Source organism: Periplaneta americana, chromosome 7, assembly GCF_040183065.1.
Source record: "Periplaneta americana isolate PAMFEO1 chromosome 7, P.americana_PAMFEO1_priV1, whole genome shotgun sequence".
Lineage (NCBI taxonomy): Eukaryota > Metazoa > Arthropoda > Insecta > Blattodea > Blattidae > Periplaneta > Periplaneta americana.
In genome coordinates, this window is record NC_091123.1 from 119,417,582 (window position 1) to 119,442,403 (window position 24,822).

The following is a 24,822-nucleotide window of genomic DNA, read 5'->3' on the forward strand; positions in this document are numbered from 1 at the left end:
GCATCTATCGTGCGCATAAAATTACTCTTTCCGCGTTGCGTCCCTCTGTAATATTTCGGAATCGGGAGCAGCTACAGACCTGTGCTACCATTTGTTTTATTTGTAATCGCTATTAAAGCGATTATTTCACAATCAAGTATCATGTAAGCGATTTATTAGCTTTGTAAATACTCTAGATATAGTGTGTATCACAGAAACAAGGCTTAGCTGTAAGGATAATCTAGAATTGAAAAATTTCATTCGTAGGAAGGAGCAGGTGGGACATTGAAAAGGACATAGGAGATAATATTAATTGAACACGAGTCTTGAAGGGATTGTCGGGGTCTCATGAAGGATGAGTGAATTAGATTTAGTAACTTTGGGTGCTTATAGGCCGCCATTCGGTTCGCGTGATGTTAATCCGCACTTCTTTGAGGACCTGACAGAGATCGTTTCCAGTTTAACAACCAAATTTCCAGCGGCGGATCTCATTATTCTCGGGGAATTAAATGCAAGAACGGGCCGCGAGAATATTTCATTAGTAGGTGATAATATGAAGAGGACGACAAAAGGGACTAAAGAGAAATAGTAAAGATAAGATTTTGAATAGGGAGGGAAGAGATTTATTGTAATTTTGTGACGTCTTCAGTTTAGAAAATATGAACGGGAAACACGGAAGGGATCTAGAGGAACAGCTGAATTTTATAGGAGTGAACGGAGGGAGTCTGATAGATTACACTGTACAACATGAAATTTGTACTTTTTATAAAAATATGTGTATTCGATATATTTTGGGGTCGAAAAAACGAATCTGCAGTTAGTTTTTGTCCAGCACGTACTGTTTCTCCAAAAAAAAGGCCTATTCAATGTTAGTGAAATGTTGCACTACTTTCACCTTATGAGATGCAACATGTTACTGAAAAAGTATACTTTCTTGACAGCCACTTGGACTTCTTTCCAAAAAAAAAAACTTGATGCTGTAAGCGATGAATACGGGGAAAGGTTTCACCAAGAAATATCTACCTTCGAAAAGTGTTTCAGTGGAACGTGGAATGCAAGTATGATGGCTGAATATTACTGGTCACTAATCAGAGAGATTTCAGAAGCTATTTAGAAACATAGAATATCAAAAAAGACATTTTAATTTGTGAATTTTGGGCAAACAAAGGTTGCTTTATATGTTAGTGTAACAAATTTGTGTAAATAAGTGAAGTGCGTGTACCATAAAAATGATATGTGTTAGAAAATTTTGGTTTTCAGAAATGAACTCAGCAACCACTCATTTAGTTAAAATTACATAGTTTCATCTAATGGACAGAAACAAAGTTTAAATTTGTTGCCCTGTGTTATATACAAGGTGAGCCAATGAAACAGACGATTTTAAAACTTTAATAATTATTGCACTGATTACTTTGAAACGAAACTTTCACTTTGCATTTGAAGTACACACAATAGCATTTGCTTGTACCTGATGAAATTCTTATTTTCTGAACACTACATCCCGCAGGTGGGACCCGTTTCGTTGCACACATTATTCAAGTATAATTCCAGCCATGTGACTGGTCGTACTATCCTGTTGAAACCACGTGTCTCTATTGATGAGGGGATTATTGGCAATTCGTGGAGACAAAAATTCTTGAATCATTCGGACATATCGCTGTGATGTTACAGTAACAGATGTCCCATTATCGTCCACAAAGAAATAAGGACCGATGATTCTAAATGACGCTATTGCATACCAAACTGTGATTTTGACACTATGCAATGGTTCCTCATGCATTTCATAAGGATTAATTGGTGACCAGTATCGAAAGTTTTGTTTATTGACGTATCTAGAGAGATGAAAATGAACTTCATCACTCCTCAGCATATTGTGGGCAATGTCTTCGTTAACATTTGTATCCAAGAATTCTTGGCAAAAAGTCATGTGGTTTACTTTATCAGCAACTTTTAATGTCTGCAAAACTTGAATTTTATATGGATGCATGCGTATGTCCTTATGAATAATTTCGTATACTAGTGTTTGACAAGCCAAGTGAAATTGCATGACTATGGCCAGAACTTTTAGGACCACAGATCATAGCACTCTAAAATCTTGGTTTTCTGAACCGACGCATGCGACGTGCGAGATGCGAGGCCCGACTAGCACAAGTCTGGACTACACGAGAGAGAGTGAGGTGCGCAGACCTCGCATCTCGCAGTTATAGAAACCACTCTCTATCTCTCGTGTAGTCCGGATTTGTGCGAGGCGGGCCTCTCACCTCGCACGTCGCATGCGTCGGTTCAGAAAAACCAAGGCTTTACGGCGTTGATGTTTTCCGAGGTACGTGCAGATCTTTGCTTACCTAGAGACTTCTTCTTTAACGCAGAATCAGATACTTCAAAGTTCTGAATCCAGATTTTTATTGCGTGGGTTGATGATATCGGATCATTTCGATGGATATTGTAATGACGTGGAAATAGCTGCTGTGGAGCAATGAAACTATAATTATTTTTGTAATATATCTTAATAGCAAAAACACGTTGTTCACCCGGCCTGCGATCCATTACAAACAAATGCTATTAAATGAAGAATAGATTGTTGCATGTAACAATTTAAATACCCGACAGCAGCCGAAAAGACACGAATATGAAAATCGCCCGTTTCATTGGCTCACCTTGTATAACTTATAGTATAGTATGAATTCAATCGAGAGGATTGCGGATTTTTGTGTGGAGGACAGGATTGAATCGCAGGACTCACCTGCGATTTTGCAGATTCATATTCGCTCAAAAGATTAAAATAAGGAAGAGATAAGAGTTTAGGCGGATAACCAGAGCAGAACTCTTAAGTTAACAGATATAAATGGAAGAGCGAGCTACAGGATACATTTCTCACTAATTTAAATAAACAGCTTCAGGGAGGGGCGGGGGGAATCGGCGGAGATGCTGACAAATATTTTAAGGATGACGGTGGGTAGCATGGTGGAACAAAGGAAGAATAAGGGAGGCAAACGGGATGACTGTATGACGACGAATGTGAGGGGGGGGGCTAAGAAGACGGCTGAAGAGGCCCTAAGGGTATTTAGACGGGTGGGGAATGATGAAAGTAGGATAAGATATGTTCAATTGAGGAGAAATTAGGAAGATATCATTCAGCTCAAAAAGACTGACAACTCAGGAAAGCAGGTGAGCTCAGTAGAGTGAGAGAGAACGGAGATATTTCTGAAATGCGACACACTATTAAAAGAATAAGAGGTAGGGGATGAGTAAGGAACAAAATTGCACCAAAAGTACGGCAGGAAAATTTTAGGGGCGTTTATGGGGAAGGGGAAATGTGGGGGGGATTAGTGATAGTACCGGAAGAATTAATGGGGATTCCGGAGATTCCGAAGCTGGACGCAGAGATTTCACGGGGAGAAATTAGAAAAGCGGTTTCCTTTTTGAAGAATAATAAATCCGTATAGGCTAGTGCGAAGGATCTTGTGTGCATGTGTTTGCATAGGTCTATAATATGTCACTTATGTGATGTCAACTTACTTTGTATCATAGAATACAAAGAAAACTTGAATTTATACCAATGACAGCTGCAGGCCTATATCGCTAGAATTGTATACTGTATTTTATTTAGTTTTTGTTTTATCATTTCCATTGTTTCCTCAGTGTTGCCAACTCTGTTTTCTGGTAAATTGCTGAGCAAGAATCGATGATTCGCATAACAATCATCATAACAAAAATACAGAGAGTTCGAAGCATTTCATTAGTATGTACCGGTATTCCAAATGTAAAAAATATATGATTTGAGGTTACGATGTACTGTTAACCATTATAATAAAAGATAAAAACATATAATCAGAATTTAGTTTTCCTCAGTTGGCATTACAGAGTTAATCGAATTACAATTGCTATTTACGTAATTTTGCATTTTTGTATGTTTGCGTACCATTCATAGCCTATATTCGATTATGTTATGTAAGGAAAAAAGAAAAGAAGATAATTGCAGGAGCTGATTATTATTAACAAATCTCAATGTTTTTTTCAGACAAATATTAATGTTTTTTTGTGAAAACGCTTCTGTTTTCCATATCAATGTACTCTTCGATACTAGATATGAACAACATCCTTGCAGTAGTTTAGACTTAGAGAAATTGCTGTACATATACTAAAAACAACTTGTTAAAGATCACTTCTTTGTTATCAGAGATTCCAAGAAAATCTTTTTCTGTGTTAATCAGAAAACAGAGTCCTGCAGCGTGTAAATCTTACTTACTCGTAATACAAGTATAATGAGAAGTTAAGCTATAATTGGTGTTAGCTAACATATTTTGATACACAAGTACTCTCGACATTTGGGGACGGAACGAGTAAGTGGGTGGGGGTAGAGATATATATAAGCAGTGGCGTAGCATGAAATTTTGAGCAGGGGAAGCTAATTCAAGTTGTCTTTCATGCAATATGAAAAAACGTATTACAAAAATATAGTCTTAAAATAAATAGTAGTCAATGTCAAGTCAGCAGTCGAAGATTGGTTGGAACCTCGTAAGTAACACCAATAAGGCATCACCTCAAATGGTACGTAGTAAAATATGATTTCACGGTTTACACATATCTCTAACAAATAGACACTATACGTATAACATTAGCTCACTCTCTGTCATAGTTAGAGGAATCACAATATTAACGGTCAATAGATACAGTATTAGTATCATTACGTATGTATGCATCTGTCTTTTGGTTGTATCCTTCATTGACAGCAAGGGAGTCGGTCACTTGTTTTTTATATCACACTTTTGTTCGTAAGTCAGTCTTGATAATACAATTGTCCTAAAAAATTCAAGTAAATTGGTGTCAGGAACTGTTATTTCACTCATTATTTATTATATTAACCACAATGCACACTAACACTTCAGCTGAACACAACTGATGAAAAGGGATAACTCAGAAACTACTTATTTTCAATGTTAAAGCTAGCTTCTTGCTAGCCTTGCGACCAGGATAGTTTAGTTAGAAAGGGATGGAAAATCTGCGAGGTGGGTTACACAGAAGAATGAGTGTGAGAAACCAGTCTGCTTGGAAGCTGGTGTGTGCAGGCTTCTTGTTTATTGCTGCATCACAAATCATCCTGAGCTGCCGCATCACAATATTTAACGCGTAATCATAAATTCTATTAAAATGAATAAATAATTTTGTCCATAGACTGCAGGTTTATTGTGAAATTATTATTAACTGGGGAAGCTGAGCTTTTTAGCTTAAATTGACGCTACGCCACTGTATATAAGGAGGCAGAGAGATTGGTAGATGAATGGGTGGATACACAGATAGACACAAGGAGAGATGGATATATTACAGTAAATCTAAGCGCACTTTGACCATTGAAATGGGATTATTGTGCTACAAGTGAATTTTGTCTTCAACAGGGATAGACACACGTCTTCCACATTTACTTTTTCCCGAAGGTAACCACACTGCTTATTTTTTGTCCTTAAATATCCGGCTTTGAACTTCGGAAAGGGCAATTTTTGGAAAGTAATTTCTTTCTATTTAAACATCTGTCCAGACGAATAGTTGTCGGTCATGGAAAAAATTGCCGACAAAATAGGGATAGATGGCATTTGTAAACATTGTCAACTTTCAAAACCGTATTGCTTATTATGATGGACTTGCCTATACTAGACTAGACTCTGTTACTGACATAACGTCTTTCTTTGTTATAATTATGTTTTGCGACTCCTGTTTCGAGCGCTCCAAGATCCCTTTATCCCCTAAACATAAGACGGTTCTTGTTTTGTTAAAACCCTGTCTAAGTTTCTGTAGCGTTTATATAAATTATGAAACGCTAGCTCCTTCCACCTTATAAGCTGAACACAAGACTGTGGAAATGAGTAATGTTACAATTAACGGTTTACTAAACTCAAGTTGGGCTAATACAAACTTGCGATGCCGAAGCAAGAAACACACAATTCTCTGAACTCTTACTTGTAAGTTTCAGGCCCACATCTTCATCGCCTAACTGAAGAAAGGAAGATAAATTATGAAAGCGGATCAAGCGAATTAATGTTTCCTATAACTGGCAGACTGTAACATTTCAGCATCTAGAAACCTGCAATAATCTTGTACTGTTTCTGAGAAGTCTTTAGTACAAGGTGGGCCAGTCAAACGGAAAGATTTCAAGGAGCAGAAAAAGAATGGAAAGTTACTATTATATCAATTTAAAGAGTATAAATGACAAGTACATAAATAACCATTAGGTATGCAACAAGAAAAAATTATTTCTTAAAAATTACGTCAGCCAAGTGACCTCCATTGAAACGCACACATTCTTCGAGTCTGGTCACGAACTGTTGCATAACCCTTCACATCATATTGACAGGTATCGCAGCGACCTCTTCTCGTATACGTTGTTTTAGGGGTGGAATCGTTCTGGATGAATTAACCCAAAACACGTTCGTTTTGAGGTGTCCCCATAGGAAGAAATCACATATCGTTAAATCAGGTGACCTAGGCGGCCAAGCGATATCCCCTTTCCGAGAAATGACGCGGCCCGAGAACAAAGCATTCACAGCATCCATCGAAATTCTTGCGGTGTGGCTTGTTGCTCCGTCTTGTTGAAACAATGTGTTTTCATTCACTGGAAAATGGGCGAGTTGTGGTGTAAAAAAGTTCTGTATCATTTCAACATATTGCACTGAATTAAGTCACTGGTTGCGCGGTAAGTTGAAATGCAGACGGAAAGCTCGTCGGGTTTGCACCAAACTCTCCTTATAAAGTGCGTAGCCGCGCTGTTCCCCGGTGCAACGCTTAATTGAAATCATTTAATTGCAGTTTGCAGTAACGATGAGCACCATTTAACAAAACATGATAAAGACAAACTACTTGGTTACTAGGGAACGCGGAGATAGTGACGTCACGGCCTAAGGAGTCATAAATTGTAAAGTAAGTAGGTAGAGAAGAGACGGTATATTCATTCTCACCCTCTGCATATGAACAGTATACTCCCACCAAATCTTTCCGTTTGACTGGCCCACCTTGTATAACACTAAAGATTGCAAATTTTTAGTATCTGAATTATAAAAAGAAAGCCTTGTGATACTGTAAAATGAATATTTCGAGATATCTAGGCCTATGTATGTAATTATTTACACTGCAAATGGGCAAACACCCTGTGACAATGGTAACTTAATTAGATACCTAGAATAATTAAAATTAATAATAATAATAATAATAATAATAATAATAATAATAATAATAATAATAATAATAATAATAATAATATCTGATAAAGTTATAACTTCTTTACTGTGTCAATATTATGAAAATTAGCTCACTGAGTAGTTTCGATGTGGTGTCCGTCATTGTCAGAAGCCTAGTGAGGTTCAGACGATAGCGCTGAACCTCACTAGGCTTCGAACAATGACAAACTCCACCTCGAAACTAGTCAACAAGTAATTTTGTATAATATTATCACAGTAAAGAAGTTATAACGTCATCAGTAACTGATTATACTCGTACAAGTGTTAAAAGAATATATTAAAAAAATGAAAATAACAATAATAGTTAAAATAGCCTAATTAATAAGTAAACTTAATTTTCCATTAAAACCTGAACATATAAATATGACATGCACATGCATATTATTTTGGCACTGATATTCTTCCACTACTTTCACTTCACTGCTCTGGCACTGTGACACATTTCACTGACACTTGAGAACAGGAATGTTAAAGCGTCTGAACTGCGTGCTATCAAAGCAACCCGCGCAGCATTTTCTTAAGAGCGATGGTAGTACTTCATCTTCCTAAAACGTTAACCTTATTGAGAGCGCTTTGACATCCGTGCTTTAGAACACATTTGACTGACACATTAGAACACGTTTCACTGACTCTATAGAACATAATTTCACTGACACTATAGAACATATTTCAATGACACCATACATTTTCATTCATCGAAACTATTGGCTGCCACTGTAAACCATAGCTTCACTCATACACAGTGGTGAAGTCAGTATTTAAGGAGTGGTAGGCAGAAAGTAATACATCACTATGTTATCAATAAGTAAAAGTTTTTTTCCTTCGTAAAAGACATTGAAGTCGCTAAATTATATTTAAACAATTTCAAGTTTCATTAATTTTGTCGCTGAAAAATTGTTAAAAGTAGCGAAATTGGTAACACTGACTTCAAGCGCGGGAAAGTCAATATTTCTTGTTGGTCGCTACTCATGAGCAGAGCTGCGATTCCTTTACCCAAAACATTGAAAATATGTTAGTGGTGACTAGACTATAGCTACAGTCTGACGTAAAGAGTTACGAGAGTACACTCGCAACGAGAATACGATATCAAAGGAAGTCGTCCCATGAAGGTTTGTTTTCCTTATTCACGTACATGGACATTTAATTTGTTACAAGCACAATCGCTAGTCAGAACGTAGTTTTACGTTGTTCAAAAATATGCCGAAAATAAGGAAAAGCAACATGCAACAAATATCTCTCTTACACTGAGTAGTTAGAGGGCTATTTCGAGTGCTTATAAATTATTGGATAATATTTTGAACATTTGTGTTTTAATATTAATAAGGATGATAAATGAATTTTTTTCTTAAAATAAAGCAATTTAAAAATCATTTAAGGCATAGAATAAACAGCATTTTTTTTTTCCACATTATGAAAAATTATTTTTAAGGTTACTTAGGTTCTGATTATTTTGTTACTATTTGCGCATATTTAGGAGTACTTTTCTCAGATACTCTTTGAACTATTAGCTGTAAAATTATTGTGTTTTGTTGCAAAAAACATTTTTGATAATTTCCACTAAAAATCTGACCATATAGGTACATATTGGTTGAAGAACAAAGTAATATCTTGATAATAAATTGTCAATTTTTTGTAATGGAGTGATAATAAAAATGAAAAATAACGATTTATAATTTTAGCTAGAAACTGTGGAATTTAGCCGTGAGAATATACAGTGAAAGTTTCATTAAGCTCTGCATACATTTGGCATGATGGAAGACCTTACTTTTTCATGTCGACAACAAGCTCAACCAACGGAATATCCTCTCATCACTCGTCCGAAACTAAAACGACAGAGAAATAAAATGATTCATGCAATTAAACCGAAGAGTGAAAATCAAGAGCAATTTCTAAAATTACAAATTGGGTCATATTGTAGCAAAGTTTCATTTAAATGTATTTAAAAGAAGAATAACATTGGCTTGGAAGGCGTTCTGGAGTTTAAAATTCATATTTTTGGACAAAGCAATCAGCCGCAAACTAAGGTTTTTGAGAGTCTAGAGACCTGCATCCTACAAGTAATCCTATACGGGTGTCAGACATGGGCTCTGTCTACGAAGCAATATGCAGCGATCCAAACGTGCCAGAGAAAGATGCAGAGGAAAATATTAGGAGTCACGCTCCCTAACGACTGTCTACTAAAACAGGCCAACACATTCGATGCAGCAGAACGTGCCATGATGACGAAGTGGTAGTGGGGGGGAGGCACGTAACGAGAATGGAGTACTCAAGATAGACGCACGCGACCAACATGTGGTACCCATACATCGGAAGAAGGAACCAGGGAAGACCACGACTCAGATGGGCAGATATGTTTGTGAAGACGACGGGCAAACAGTGGTCAAGAAAAGCAAGGGACAGATCTCGCTGGAAAGAACTAGCACTAATACGAACTAGAAATAGTTAGGAATGTTACAGTGTATAGTGTTAATAGGTTACAATGACGCCTAGTGCTAAATAGTATACATTATTTTTAAAGGTATACAGACCGACAAAGTGAAATCTCGCCTAGAATGGCTCATCAAGCGAGTGATAACAGGCCTACTCCTTTTATAGGAAGCCTTTGCCCTTCATGGGACATAATGACTAAATTCATTCATTCATTCATGCATTCATTAGTATGAAGAATACAAAGTTTTAAACAATATTCTAAGTTAAAAGTACACGAAAGAGTCATCTAATTAGTCCATGTCCTTAAATACAGATTCCTCCAGTCGAAGTGAAGAATAACCATTACAAAAATAAAGCGATACGCCTTTTAACGTAGGAGTTAACGATGCTGATGAAGAGATAGCCTAGGCTTATTTTCACCTGTTACTTCAGCTTCTCGTTTTAAAAATGGAAACATTTTCTGCGCATGAATCTCTGCAATTCTGCACAGATGGGAACTATCAATCTACTGCGCTAGAGGTCTAATTGAGTTTCACAGCCACCTAGTCACAGTTACCCACCCCACGGGTCTGCTGCGCCTCGGAAGATAATGATTTTTTTTTTTACTTTGGAAACTGAAAGCGGACAGGCGAGCAGAGCTCGTCCCGCAGTTCACTATTAATACACTACGCCTGGGAAATGGACACCGTGGGCCGAGAGGTGAAAGGATGTGATGTTGATTCTCTCAAAAAGTGACGTTCTCATCCTCGATTCGGCATGTGTTTTAATTCCACGTCTGTAACAAAGACTTTGCTTTGGGATTACGTGTTATATTTGTAATCAGTAGACCCCGGAACTTCATGCACTAACAAACCTGAAAAAATGCATGCAACAATACAGTAAAACTGTTAAAATATGCGTTAAATTTGAAATATATTTAGTAAAAATACACTTTAGTGGTTTATTTGGTTTAGTAATATGATATAATTGAAAATAATAATTTATATAAATAATAATCATCAAACCATCATCATTTTTATTAAATCTATATTTTTCTATAAATGTACAGTGTGTTCCCAGAAAATTTCCGGGGTTATAAACTGTTATAATTCTGAATAATTTTAAGGGAAAAATTGTTCCAGGGTCGGGTATCGATCCCGGGACCTCTGGTTGAACGTACCAGGGCTCTGCCAACTGAGCTACCCGGGAACTCCACCCGACACCGTCTCAACTTTTCCCTTTATATCCACACAACTCGCGTGGACTGACGGAACGCCAGAGACCCACATCGAGTGCACACAAACTCTGTGTGACTTGAAATTGTGGTTTTCTGTTAACGTACACAGTGACGTATATACCCTGCCCCGGAACAATTTTTCCCTTGAAATTATTCAAATCTGCTTTACAGAAAGCTTTACCTGAAATATTAGATTTGCATAATTTTCCATATAGGCCTACGTCACTGTGTACGTTAACAGAAAACCACAATTTCAAGTCACACAGAGTTTGTGTGCACTCGATGTGGGTCTCTGGCGTTCCGTCAGCCCACGCGAGTTGTGTGGATATAAAGGGAAAAGTTGAGACGGTGTCGGGTGGAGTTCCCGGGTAGCTCAGTTGGCAGAGCGCTGGTACGATCAACCAGAGGTCCCGGGATCGATACTCGGCCCCGGAACAATTTTTCCCTTGAAATTATTCAAATCTGCTTTACAGGAAGCTTTACCTAAAAGATTAGATTTGCATGTTATAATTCTGTCACTATGCGTTTTACGAAATTCATACCGGTGTCATTAGAAAGAACAACTCTAAGATATAAGGATATGCGTAATTGATAATTGTTGACCGAAACGACAGATGGCAGCACAAGAAGAAAGAAGAAACGCCTTTTCCGCTATTATGCTCGTCATTAAAACATTGTTGCATATAAACAAATTGTGTTACATGATCTGAATTTTAAATGTTTAAATCTGTGTGAATTCTGCAGCATTTACTGGCACTAATGGCGAGTGATGAAGACTTTTCAGCCAAATTCATTTTTAGTGACGAGGCAGTGTTCCACGTCAAGGAAAAGTAAACAAGCACAATGTTAGGCTTTGGGGGAGCGAGAATTCACATTTCATTTTGGAAGTTGAACGTGACTCCCCTAAGCTAAATGTGTTTTGTGCCGTTTCGAAACGGAAAGTGTATGGCCCATTTTTCTTTCAAGAGAACACTGTCATCGGTATGAGTTATCTTGATATGCTTACTGAGTGGCTGTTTCCACAATTGGAAGACGAAAGCAACGAATTTATTTTCCAACAAGATGGAGCATCTCCTCACTGGCATCTTGATGTACGGAATGTTCTAAATCAACAACTTGCAGGAAGATGAATTGGGCGCGCTGGGAAGCAAGATAATGTCTTCTGCAGCTGGCCTCCGAGGTCCCCTGACTTGGCCGTCTGTGATGTCTTTTTTTGGGGTCACATAAAGAATCTTGTCTATATACCTCCACTACCTCAAAATCTGTAAGAGCTCCAACTTCGTATCATTGCCGCCATCGAGCCCATCCCTATAGATATGTTGGAACGTGTGTAGCATGAGTGGGAATATCGCCTTGATGTCTGCAGCGTGACACGTGGAGCACACATCGAGTGTCTTTGAGGTAGGTATAAAATGTTTCAGTTTCTCTTTCTAATGATACCAGTTTCGTATAAATCCGACAACTGACAGCGACGCTATAGCAGTTTATAACTCCGGAATGTTTCTGCGGACTCACTGTTTTGTTGCTCATTTTAGACACATATTTCAATTGGTACATTTTTAACTTCCAGCTTTTTTGTGTAATTATTAGTATGGCAATAAACAACCAACAGTTTCTCCAGGTTCTCTACTGTGCAACTTCTCTTATCTATCAAAATTAGTTTAAATACACAGAAAGATTTTCGACATCACATGATGGGACTCAGGGACGTACGCAAGGGGGAGTTACCGGGTTTGAACCTCCTCTTTGAACTTTTTGAAAAATGACCTATTTAGATCTGAGTATTTTTTGTCCATAATCGTTTTACCTTCTCTAATTTTTCACTGTCAGAGCAACAAAATCTAAAATATACATCGACATGAGGCACGGTCTTATATTTTCTTCAATATAATCCCTGTGCTTGGTGCTGCGGCACATTCGAATTATAACAATGCTGTCTTCATTAAAGAGTGACCCTTTTATAAAATGAAGCCGACACAATATTGTAACTTCTTATTCTTACTTTTACCACCACACACCCGTCAACAATATGACTTTTATTTTTTAATAATTCATCCCACAACAATGGGTATTCCACTCAACACAGCAACACAATAGTCATTGTATGACTCATGTCGAATGTCTTACGAGAGCGAAGGAAAACAGTGCAAATACTGTGATCTAAGTGTACATATTGTCACTGAGCAGCTATAATCTGTTACGTAACCATGTGTCGGAAATGTCGCCTTACTGAATTACTCGTCATTAATTCGGACATACACCCTGCTCACCGAGGTTACAGAATCTAACATCACTGGGTTTCTGCTAATGGGAATACATGAAATACATAATTTACGGTAAACCGCCGAAGGACTAAATAGATGTGTTGCTCATATTACGGAAACATCAATAGTCATCAAGCATACACTACGCTTACATTGTAGAGAGCATACGTTAATCTCTACCTTAAAATATACAGCTTTGCACTGAAGTAATAACCGAGCTTTTGAATAAATGTCTGTACCATAAAACGAATAATACATTATTATTACTGTATGAGTGGTTATTGATTACCACGAACCACACTCTAGAATACAAACATTTCAACAATCAGTTGTAGTAAGGAATAATTTATGATATCATGATTACTCCTCAAAATATGTTTTTCTTCATCCAATATAATACGCAACATCCCTAAATGTTTATTCCCGATTTATTTCACTATGAATATATCAAATCTTAAAAATAAATAAGGAAGAGACTAGTGAAGTGCATTGTGTGAAGTGTGACATTGTATGGATCAGAAACATGCACATTACGACGTAGTGAAGAGAAGTGAATAGAAGCATTCGAAATGTGGATATGGAAAAGGATAGAACGTATGAAACGGAAAGACATAGTAAGAAATGAAACTGTGCTGAAAACATGCCTGAAGAAAGAATGATGGTGAAACTGATCAGGAAGAGAAGAAGGAATTGACTGAATCACTGGCCGAGAAGAAACTGTCAGCTGAAGGATGCACTAGAAGCAATGGTAAATAGGAGAAAATTTCGGGGCAGAAGAAATCAGATGATAGACAACTTAAGTTATGTGGATCATATGCGGAGATAAAGAGAAGAGCAGAAAATAGGAAAGCTTGGTTTGCAGTGAAGAACCTCCCATTTGGCAGAACACTATGTATAATATGTATAATTTATGTTTGCACGTACGTCAAGTAATTTAACATAATACAAAATATGATATGATAGAAAATTACAAGATATATGATATGATAGGCTATATGATATGATATGATATGATATGATATGATATGATATGATATGATATGATATGATATGATATGATATGATATGATATGTGATGTGATGTGATATATGATATGGTATGATATATGATATGATATGATATGATATGATATGATATGATATGATATGATATGATATGATATGATATGATATGATATGATATGATATGATATTTGATGTGATATGATATGATGATATGATATATATGATACGATATGATATCATGATTTCTGTTTGTTGAAGGTACTACACTGAATTGGAGAATTAATTGAATAACATTTTTATAATCTACTCGCCAAAATTAACACTCACAAATCTTAAATTTATTTTGTGGCGTTTAATCATTAGAAAACATAAAATATAGTATATTCTACATTTGTTTCAAAGTTAATGACATAACTTAATTTAAAATTTAACGTCTATTAAGAACACGCTTTTCAAAATTTCGTGCTACACAGGGGATTGATGTGGCTCTTTAATTAGTCAAGCTAACTGCTTTAGAGATCCTGGTGGCGTGAAGTGACACATCAAAGAAATTTTTGTTTGGAGGACCATGGAAATTGAGTGGCAGGATCCAGAATTTAATTAAACGTCAAAGAGAGGGACGATAGACAGGAAGTAAAACACCGGATGTCGTTTCGAAATGTAGGAAAAAATGTATCGTACAAGATAATGTACACACACAACTTCATTAAGTGTGCAGAACGAGCACATCGAGTTCCATTATTACCAGTTGTGTTAAAGAGTATGATGTCGAATTTTCTTAAATGTTTGGACATGGAAATTTAGGGGGGAAACTGAATGTTTAATGTGATATTCACCAATTGCAATGATGAATAACGCATAATAATTATTCACCTATTTTCGTATATTATGATTATGTACTGTGATATTAAATTATATTAATTCAATCTATGGCTACCAGTTTTATGTGCATCATTATCGGAACACGCATTAGAATTAGGAAGAAAGTAGGGTTACCAATTTTATTTTCATAGTTTTTATGACATAGTAGAGTTAGGGTTAATGTAGGTTTCCCATATTTACCCATATACGCACCCTATTCGAGAGAAGATAGTGTTGGGATAAAACTAGGGTTACAATAATATATAGGCCTATGCATTCTTCTCGATAAAAAGTAATGTTGCTGTAAAAGTTGGATTACCGTTTTTATATGCATCGCTTTCGAAAGATTAATGTTGGAATTAAATTAAGGTGACCCTTTTCTACATATGTCGTCTGTGGACAATTAATGTGTTTCGAAAACTTTGCACATAAATACAGAAACCGTATGTTTATCCCAACATTAACGTGTTCCGAAAAATATGCATATAAAGATGGTAATCCTACTTTTACCGCAACATTTATGTCTACTGTATCTTGGAAATAATGTACGTACCGTATATAAAAATGGAAACTTTGTGTTCACTTAACACATTAGTGTCGGCGTGAAAATAAAATTACAATACCAATTACAATGCATCATTTTCAGGAACTATTATTGTTAAAGTGGGTTTAACATCTTTAGATGTACCGTTTTCAGGACAATTTTGATGGTATTTTATGGAAGAAAAATCTTTGTAGTATTTCGAAGTATGAAAGTGAAAACTGATAATTTTGACGAAAATTTAGGAGTTTCAGACCTAACCTTCCTTAAGTTATATTTTATCACGTTTTTTTAAATACATTCTCACCTCAGAGAAGTGACTGTATGCTCTCCAATAAGGGGGCCGAAGTTCTGGACACAGTCTTTATAATTTTGCTTTAAAAACGATTGTGATCTGGATTTTAACTGACAAGGAGAGGACATGCTCTGTATATCACCGAATTAAATAAAATTGTGTGAGATGAAAGTACAAGACGTACTGTTTAAAATCATACCTGGTATAGGTGGCCAATGACGCCTCGTTTTGGAAATATTGGCTATTGTTTGTGACATACTTCCGTTAGTTGCCTAATAGGGAAACATTATACTATGTAACAGCGTAGCTCATGTGATTGGATGCTGAGTTGTCATCCAGGCAACCCCAGTTCGAATCCTAATGCCTTCTCATTTTTTAAAATTTGATATTATTATTATTATTATTATTATTATTATTATTATTATTATTATTATTATTATTATTATTATTATTATTATTATTATTATTAGAACCAAAAGGACAATTTGGCCCAAGAATGCAACGTCAAGTAGATGAACTCATTTCTAAATTCGGAAATATATGTGTAACACGTTCTTCATCAGGAAAGCTGACATCTCAACTCCATAAGCAATACCTGGAGAAAGTAATAAAGACATATGTGACAGAGCAGCCATTTCTTCTAATTCTGGACTCATGGGAAGGGCAGGTAAATCCTTCTTTGTATGATGAAATATTTACAAATGAAGAAAATGAAGTAACGTGCAACCTTAAAGTGATTTCACCCAAATGTGCTGGATTATGCCAGTCCTGTGATGTTTATCTCTTCAGACAGGTGAAGATTTTTATCAAATATTTGCAAAATAGCTCTTTCCTTTTACAAACTGGACGACAAATTGCTTCAAGGGAGGATGCCCTCAAAATTCACTCCTTAATTCACTTTCAGTTGTCAGCTCCTATATTCAAAGCCATATTGAAATATGCGTGGTATGCATCAAAATTAATAAACGAACGAGAAGTGTTTGTGAATGTGAAAGATGTCTGTTTCGCAGCAGAAGTGCGGAAAAATGTGTGTGACTGTGAACAACCTTCTTTCATTTGCTGTGCATGGTTCAGGAAATATGTATGTTTTGTGTGTTTTTATGATATTTATCATAATGAAACATGTACAAAATGAAGTGGAATAGAAACAGAACAGACACCAGTGACCTGCCTGCGTGAGCAATATTTCCTTGTTTATCCTTCACAGTACAATGTTACTTAATTAGTAATTTGTTTAAAACATGACGAAGCGTTCAATACATTGAGAAATATGATATAGGTATGTAAATAGATTACTGTCATCACACTATTAATCATTATTAAAAGAAAAAAATATATGACCAGTTAAGATTCGAACTCAGGTTCCCTGAACAACAACTCAGCACCCAACCATATGAGCTACGCTTTTACAAAGTCCAATGCTTCCCTATTAGGCACCTAACGGAAGTATGTCACAAACAATAGCCAATAGCCACCCATACCAGGTATGACTTTAAACAGTACTTCTTGTACTTTCATCTTACACAATCTTATTTCATTCGGTGATATACAGAGCGTGCCCTCTCCTTGTGAGTATAGTTCAATTTTCCTTGCCATTCTTTTTGTTCTTTGCTATACCATATCTAACCATGTCATCATCTCCGCATAGAATCTCTGGTTGTAAGGAGACGTTAAATAAGAAAATCAACTGTTTAGCTATAAGCAGGTATTTGTAAAGGTAGTCAAGTTAACAATCTGAATCTTCTTTACAGAGTCCACTCTCAGATCGGAACAAATACTCCACCTTCTTCCGGCTTGTACCATCCTTGTCAGCTACTGCGGACGCCCTGGTTACAATTGTCGGGCATTTTCGATGGAAATACGTTGCCATCGTTACAGCAGGTGAGTAATTTTCAAAGTATCTGTCTGTAGTAATAGGTGATACTAACGTGTAAAGATTTCGGGGATGGTTCCTTAGGTTACTGGGGTGAAAAATGTGTCTTTAAACATATAACCAATTTTTAGCGGTTACAATAGTACTGTATTGTTCTTCGTATACTGATAAAAGCAGGGCTTAAATCATATAAATTTACAAAATCAATGTACCTATTAGAATACATTACAAAAGGGAAGAATTGGCAAATTGTTGAAACTAACATAATTATTATAATCATTATTATAAATTGTATTATTTATGGTTGCTGAGAGTTTAAAAGCAGTAAAACAAAAGGGGAATAATTGTCGTTCATTATAGGTAATTCGTTATCTCATGAAACCAAACGTTTTACGTGCGCCGTAGCATGTAGGGTGTGGGTAAGTGAGCTCGCTATCTACGAGTAGAAGCAGGCAGGGAAGCTTCTCAGTCCACTTTCTTCTTCCCCTGACGCGCAGGTAGATTTCACGAGATAACGAATGGCCTATAGCTGCACCTTAGAAGATCGGGTGAGTTCACGCTTTGAGACAGAAGAGACACCTGCTGCCATAACGTTCGTTTCACCTATTCTAACTAAGAAAATATTTATTATATCTTAAGAAATTGAGAATTAGGAATAGCGTATTAATAGTGTAGAGATAAGGTAATAAATTATAATCAGTAGACTAGATACAGAGTCATCTGAATAGTAACCACGCGTTGATTTCAAAGACGTAGACCCAAGTTCAAATCCCAGAAATTTGTAATAGGCATAGATACATACGGTGTTGAAGTAGATTTCATTAAACTGTACTATTTGCTTTTTTAATTATTTCATAATTTTAGATTAATTTACACTCACGTTTGCCATCAGTAGTGCAGTTATTATGCTAAATTACTACAACGTAATATTAGTGCAGTTTCATTCATTCATTCATTCATTCATTCATTCATTCATTCATTCATTCATTCATTCATTCATTCATTCATTCATTCATTCATTCATTCATTCAACTAAACGTAATTATTAAAGTAAAAGTTCTATGAAGTGGGTAGGCCTAATTATGAGAATTTTCTTAAAGTGCTGACTAGTTTCATAAGATGATTGATGAAGAAACTACAACGAATGTCATACATCCAGTCTTATCATACCTATGTTTTACGTTCTTTGCTGGTATTCGACTCATTTATCATGTTATGAATGAAATTAGCGTTTGTAATTTATTTTCTTTAACTACGACACAAAACACATAACTAAATGAAATGATTGAAGATTCACCCAAATAAGAATGTTCATTTTAGCTACCTAGAGTCGGCTGAGACAATTGCTTGCCGATCCGGAGTTGCTTTCGGGCGTGGGTTCGATTTCCTCTTGGTCTGATTAGTTGGATGGGGTTTTCCGAGGTTTTCCCTAACTATAAGGCGCATGTCAGGTAAATCTATAGCGATTCATCGGCCTCGTCTCGCTAATTACTATGTCGCTATCTCATCGGCGTTAAATAACCGAATAATTGATGCAGCGACATTAAATAACCAACTAAAAAACTACGTAGAATACATATGTACAATCTTAGACTCAGAAAGTGACCGACTCCTGTAGCGTGAATTTGTCTACACCCAACTTCGAGCAGCGTCTGGTTCACATGACTAGGAAAAGGTTATTTATTTTGCACCTAATTTACCCCTTGAATATGTATTTGTTATACATTACTTATAACACTTGCGGTCTTACTAATAAAAACTCTTATACAGACGTTTAACTAAATTATACAGTGAATAGCTTGTTTATAAATCGTCTGTAAATTCCTGACTAATAATCACTATATATGTCGTATATATCAATGTCATACTTTCGTAATTATTTTAATATTAAAGCTAACGGAATAACTGAGATTCTTTAATGCATCCGATAGTGTGCCGCGGTAAGTATCGATAGTACAACTGGGCCTAATCGATTACCACGCTATATTTCGATCAAAGAGTACAGCTAGAGCAATATAATATTTTAATTCTGTGTTATTTGATTTGTTATTCCGTGATTACAAGGTAACCATCATCATAAAATGACAATCGATACGAACAGCTCTTAGAGAGGCGGCCATCTTTTCTCACTATATACGACGCTTAAACAGGGAGTTTCGTGTGTATAACTACAACAAAGCAATTCCCGTGTATAGTTATACATTGCTTACACATCCATCGCTTATGCATGATTTATTAGTGACGCTTTTTGCCCGAACTCTGCATAAGTCTGATATGAAAAGTTATACACGGTTTATCAATAAGACCATTGATCTATAAACAGACAGAAAAAGGAACAAACAAACAAAACAAAGGAAAAACAGCGCGGAGTATTGCATAAGAAATTCTTTCACATGTAAATCTAAGTTCTTACGAAATCAACAGAAGTCTTCCAAAGGGGACTTAGGATATGACATCTAGTCATTTTTTTTTTTTTGTCTAAGATGATACATACCAAATTGAAAATACAACATCATGGATATATCTACACTTTTATATGGATGCGAGATTTTGGTAAATCAAGAAAAAGTGAAGTCGAAATGAAATTTTAAAGAAAAACTGCAAAATATACATGAAAGACTACCAGACAAATCAAGCAATTTCATCTGAGCTCAAAGTCAAACCGAATTTTGTGTAGAAATCAAAATTACTGTTGTAATTATTGGATTGAACACATTCAGAAGTGAATTACCACATTTTTAATTCTGAAATACCACCCCCGTGGAAGAAGTCAAGGCCGACCTCTAAAGAGACTTCCAAACCAGCCCTGGGCATAACGGGAAAGTGGAACGGAACTTTGAAACTCCCACCCATGTCCTTTACTCTTACACTGCCTTATAAACAAATGCACAGTAGACGCTGTGCAACAGTGCTGGAACAGAATGTTCGGATGCCTACCTTATGGAATCCGTCACTGAGCAATGCTTACCTTGCTGTCTACTCGTCTCAGCCGGTGAAGGTAGAATGGGGAGTTAACGGGAAATCTGTAGTGACTGGATTTAGGTATTAGTACCCAGACTTGTTCTAAAGTCTATCCCAGATAACCTGATAGGGACCCTTTCCCTTTGCTACCGGCAGAGGGGAGGGCACTACGGTCTATTTAAAAAACATTGCCCATATGAATCCATTACTCTCTAGTGTGTATGTTATACTGTAAGAACAATCATACTAAAATATCAAAATAAGGATGTGAGAAGTATGTCATATGTTCCATGTACGAAAGTTGAATTAATCTAACCAAAAAAAAAAAAAAATACAGCCTACAGATGAAAAATGAGCATTAAAAAAATTACGTCAGAAAATAATACAGTAGGGATATTTATATATAATAACTAGGCCGACGTACCTTTTCAATCACTAATATTAATGAAGTCTGTTTTCCCGTCAATTTCAACCAGTTCTTCAAGAATCATACTAGGATGTTGTTCCTTCAATGAATTAAACACATTTAAAATGAATCTCTTCTCCCCATTTCTTAACGCTTTACCGGGCTTAAGTTTCACGATATAGTTTTCTACCATTACAAATCTCACTCACTAGGCCAACATAGGCCTACTATACTGCTTAATCTGTACTGTTAACACTACAATTCCATAATATATTTATGTTACTCGTAGATCTGTATATACTTTATACGATACACTATTTACACATACACGCACTGTACTATATAGCGGTATAATTTATTATTACGAGTATGTAACTTACACAAACAGTTGGGACAAATTACTTCGCGAACACATTCGACTGCAAAAACACAATGTTTTCTTCAAAGATAGTTACCACAACTCTAGGGGAGCTACCGCATTCCTAAGTTTTCTTACACCCCCCCCCCCCCAAAGTTTAAATAAAGAAAACATCTTTAATTAAAATTAGGCTATTATGTACTTATTTCACTTATATGATTGGGAAAAGGATATCTAAACACTTTTATTTCAATTATCTATATTCATATTATGATTGCAGTTCAAAATCTGTACTTTTTAAAAGTAACTGAATTGTGGCGAAGCGAGGGTGTAGAACGCGGTAGAGGAACAGCAATGCTCACGCTGCTGGAGACACGAAGAGGCTACAAGGAATGGGTGGAAGTTGTTTTGTTTCCCTATCAGGTTACCCGAGATGGACTTCAGACTGATGCATTATGGGATCAGAACAGGTAATGGGACTTATAATCTTGATTGCTTTATGGTTATGATGACACGTTGCCATAATTTCCTGTTGCTACTGCACCAATCATGAATGTGATTATGCATAAATAATGGAATAGGCCTACTGATGGAGAAGACGTAAAGTACCTAAAGAAGATCCGTCACAATAGAGTCTTTCTCCACCAAATTTTACAATTGAACCAGCTAGAATTTCAAACAGGATTTAAACCGTGGAAAACCAAAGCTCAAGTCATTCTGTTTACGATGTACCATGACATTATTGAGAGAAAATGTTATTTGAACTCCATTAGTGTCCTTATCCTTGTAAATCTGACAAGAGCTGTAAAGAACGGAAGGCATGAAAATGTGTATCCTACGGAACTGGGTTATGAAGAAAGCACTTCTCTCTTAAAAGCTCTTGGCCGCGATACTGTCGCACTATCTTCCTTGAGAGCGTGGGATTTTGAAAGATAACGCTGAAATGATACGCGTCTTAAAGTTACGCCATAAGTCACTAGCGCAGTATATGTTGTGTATTAACTGCAACCTGACATCCCGGCCATATCTTATATGTAGATTGAAGAGTCTGCTGTAAAGCTGTATCTCTCTCCATAAAATTTCTCCCATCTTCTTGCCGGAATATATTCCAACAGTCTGTGAGTGAATGTGCGAGTAACATTCAGAGTGTCGCGTTTTTCTCTGGCGGTAATTGCTCCCTGGGCGTTATATTCAAATAAACTTCATGTGTTTTCGAAAAAATTACAATTAAAACTAAATAAAATTAATAACAACATGAATATAAGTAAAATTTACGTGTACATTTTAAGGTCTTAAGCATGTTGTGATTGCTTCAAATACCCGGAAGAAAAATACAAAATAATTTAAGACGCTTGGAGATGATTGAATTATTGTTTCGAGCACGTGGAACTGTTAAAAAAATTGTGTAAATTTTTTTCATAGATTTCATATTTGTACATCAAATTTCCAGGGTATATCTACATGAATTTTAAATTTTCTTTATTAATTGAAAATTACCATGTGTAAATAAAATATTCGGTTTTAGAGATGGCTGCTAAAAGAAAGAATAAAACTTAACTATGTGGAAATATTTTCTTTTATGTATATACAAAGAAATTAATTGCGTTGCTGCAACCAAACGGTACCCCCTGTTATAGGGCTGTTCGGATTCTCTGACTTTACAAATATTGAAACATTATTTTTTTATTTTTATATGCGACTTTGCGTAAGTTTCAAAATACAAAATGAATATTCCCCTGTGTACGTTGGTAAGGCGTTTCTTGTTTTATTTCGTAAATCATCTCAGAAACATTATTTTTTATTTTTATGTTTCTAAATACGAGGGAGAGTCAAAAAGTAATTTTAATAATAATAATAATAATAATAATAATAATAATAATAATAATAATAATAATAATAATGAGAAGAATAAAGTTCATCTCGAATTTCGCCACAGTCTTCATGGACTCGCTTTTTACAATTATTGCACTCATCAATGTAGCATTTGTCATATCAGGACAAATCACTCTCACTCTGCAAGGTTCCGAGCCAGGCTTCCAGAACAAATTAAAAATGGGCGAAAGTTTTATACATTCGTGTTTATTAGAGACTACTTTAATATGAGAAACTTACTCTATTTAAGTTAGTGAATATAACTCATAATTATGTGGTTACTGCATGTATATGCCATTCTAGAATGTGTAGATCTCTGTCCAATATTAAAAGCTTTTACTCAACATCGTCCTTAGAATCACAAGCAAAACCACGCACAAACGCAAACATTAAAATTGCTTCAAAGATCCAAATTACACACCGTACAAATTTAATTTATAAAGTAATATTACAAAATTGATTGTAAATAGACGAATGCAACTATGGTAGAATTTATCTTAGTATTTTCGCAACACTTGAAGAAGCAAAACACCCTTTTGGTTCAAATAGTAACTACACAGCACTTCATCTCATAAGGGTGTACTGCTTTAAGGATTGTGGGTAATAAACTTCTTTTCTTCTCACCCCCTCAACCTTGAATGTAACAGCAAAATAACTTACAGGCAGAAAGCTACCCTCAACGGTCTTGCTATCCCTACATAAGACATGAGGTGACCAGACTTCCAAGTACAAAAATTCAAATCGCTCCAAATAATAACCGGTTAAAATTACAAGGACTTTCCCTACTTATCGGACGGCACATGGAGCTTCCGTAAGAATTTCATCCCAAGTAGGCTTTTGTGCACGCGTTTTGGAATGAGTTTCATGCCGGTTGTTCGGTTCGGTAAGCCGGTTCTGTCATCCGCAGCACCACACAGTTCTCTCAAGTTGTAAAATCCGTATAAAACCTGGAGTGGATCCAGTGTCTCTTTTACAGACACACAAGTCATCTAGAATTCACCACCAATGACATCTATCATTCTCTGGACAAAGCGTAAGTGATATACACCTCGGCGGACGATCGATTTGGCGTCCTACAAAACACGAGTGTTCTCCTATTTCTTTTTAGAAGACGGGCATTATAATGAAAAGGGACTAGTAAATGTTGTTGGCTTCATGAAGAGGAAAAGACGAAATAACTTCGAAAGGATCTTCACAACATTGATTTTGTTCACCACGAATAGGTTACAATCTCCCATCGCCAGGGTTTGAACTCGCTCTGCGAACTGATTTATCAAGACAACGAAATATTAAGTAACAATTGAAATTGATGTAACTCCTCCATATACGTTTATCGTAATTTAAAAACTTCTATGACGTTGGGATGAAGTTTGTTGGAATAACTTCTATTGAAGTGCTCTGTACGTGGGTTAGTAAAAGACCAAAGTTCTTTAAACAACCAAGGGCTGCCAATACTTAAGTTTATTAATCATTCTTGAAATACAAGGTGTAGTACAAGTGATGAAATGAGGATGATGATGATAATTCGTTGC

General features: G+C 36.1%; 1 protein-coding gene across 1 annotated transcript in view; it reads left to right on the forward strand.

Moving 5' to 3' along the window:
* Positions 1–24,822, forward strand: part of LOC138703394 (retinal guanylyl cyclase 2) — a 1,174,702-nt gene that overhangs the window by 637,139 nt on the left and 512,741 nt on the right. The window contains exon 5 of the mRNA XM_069831228.1: positions 17,572–17,701. Coding sequence (XP_069687329.1) covers positions 17,572–17,701 — 130 coding nt within the window. The remainder of the gene's footprint in view (positions 1–17,571; positions 17,702–24,822) is intronic.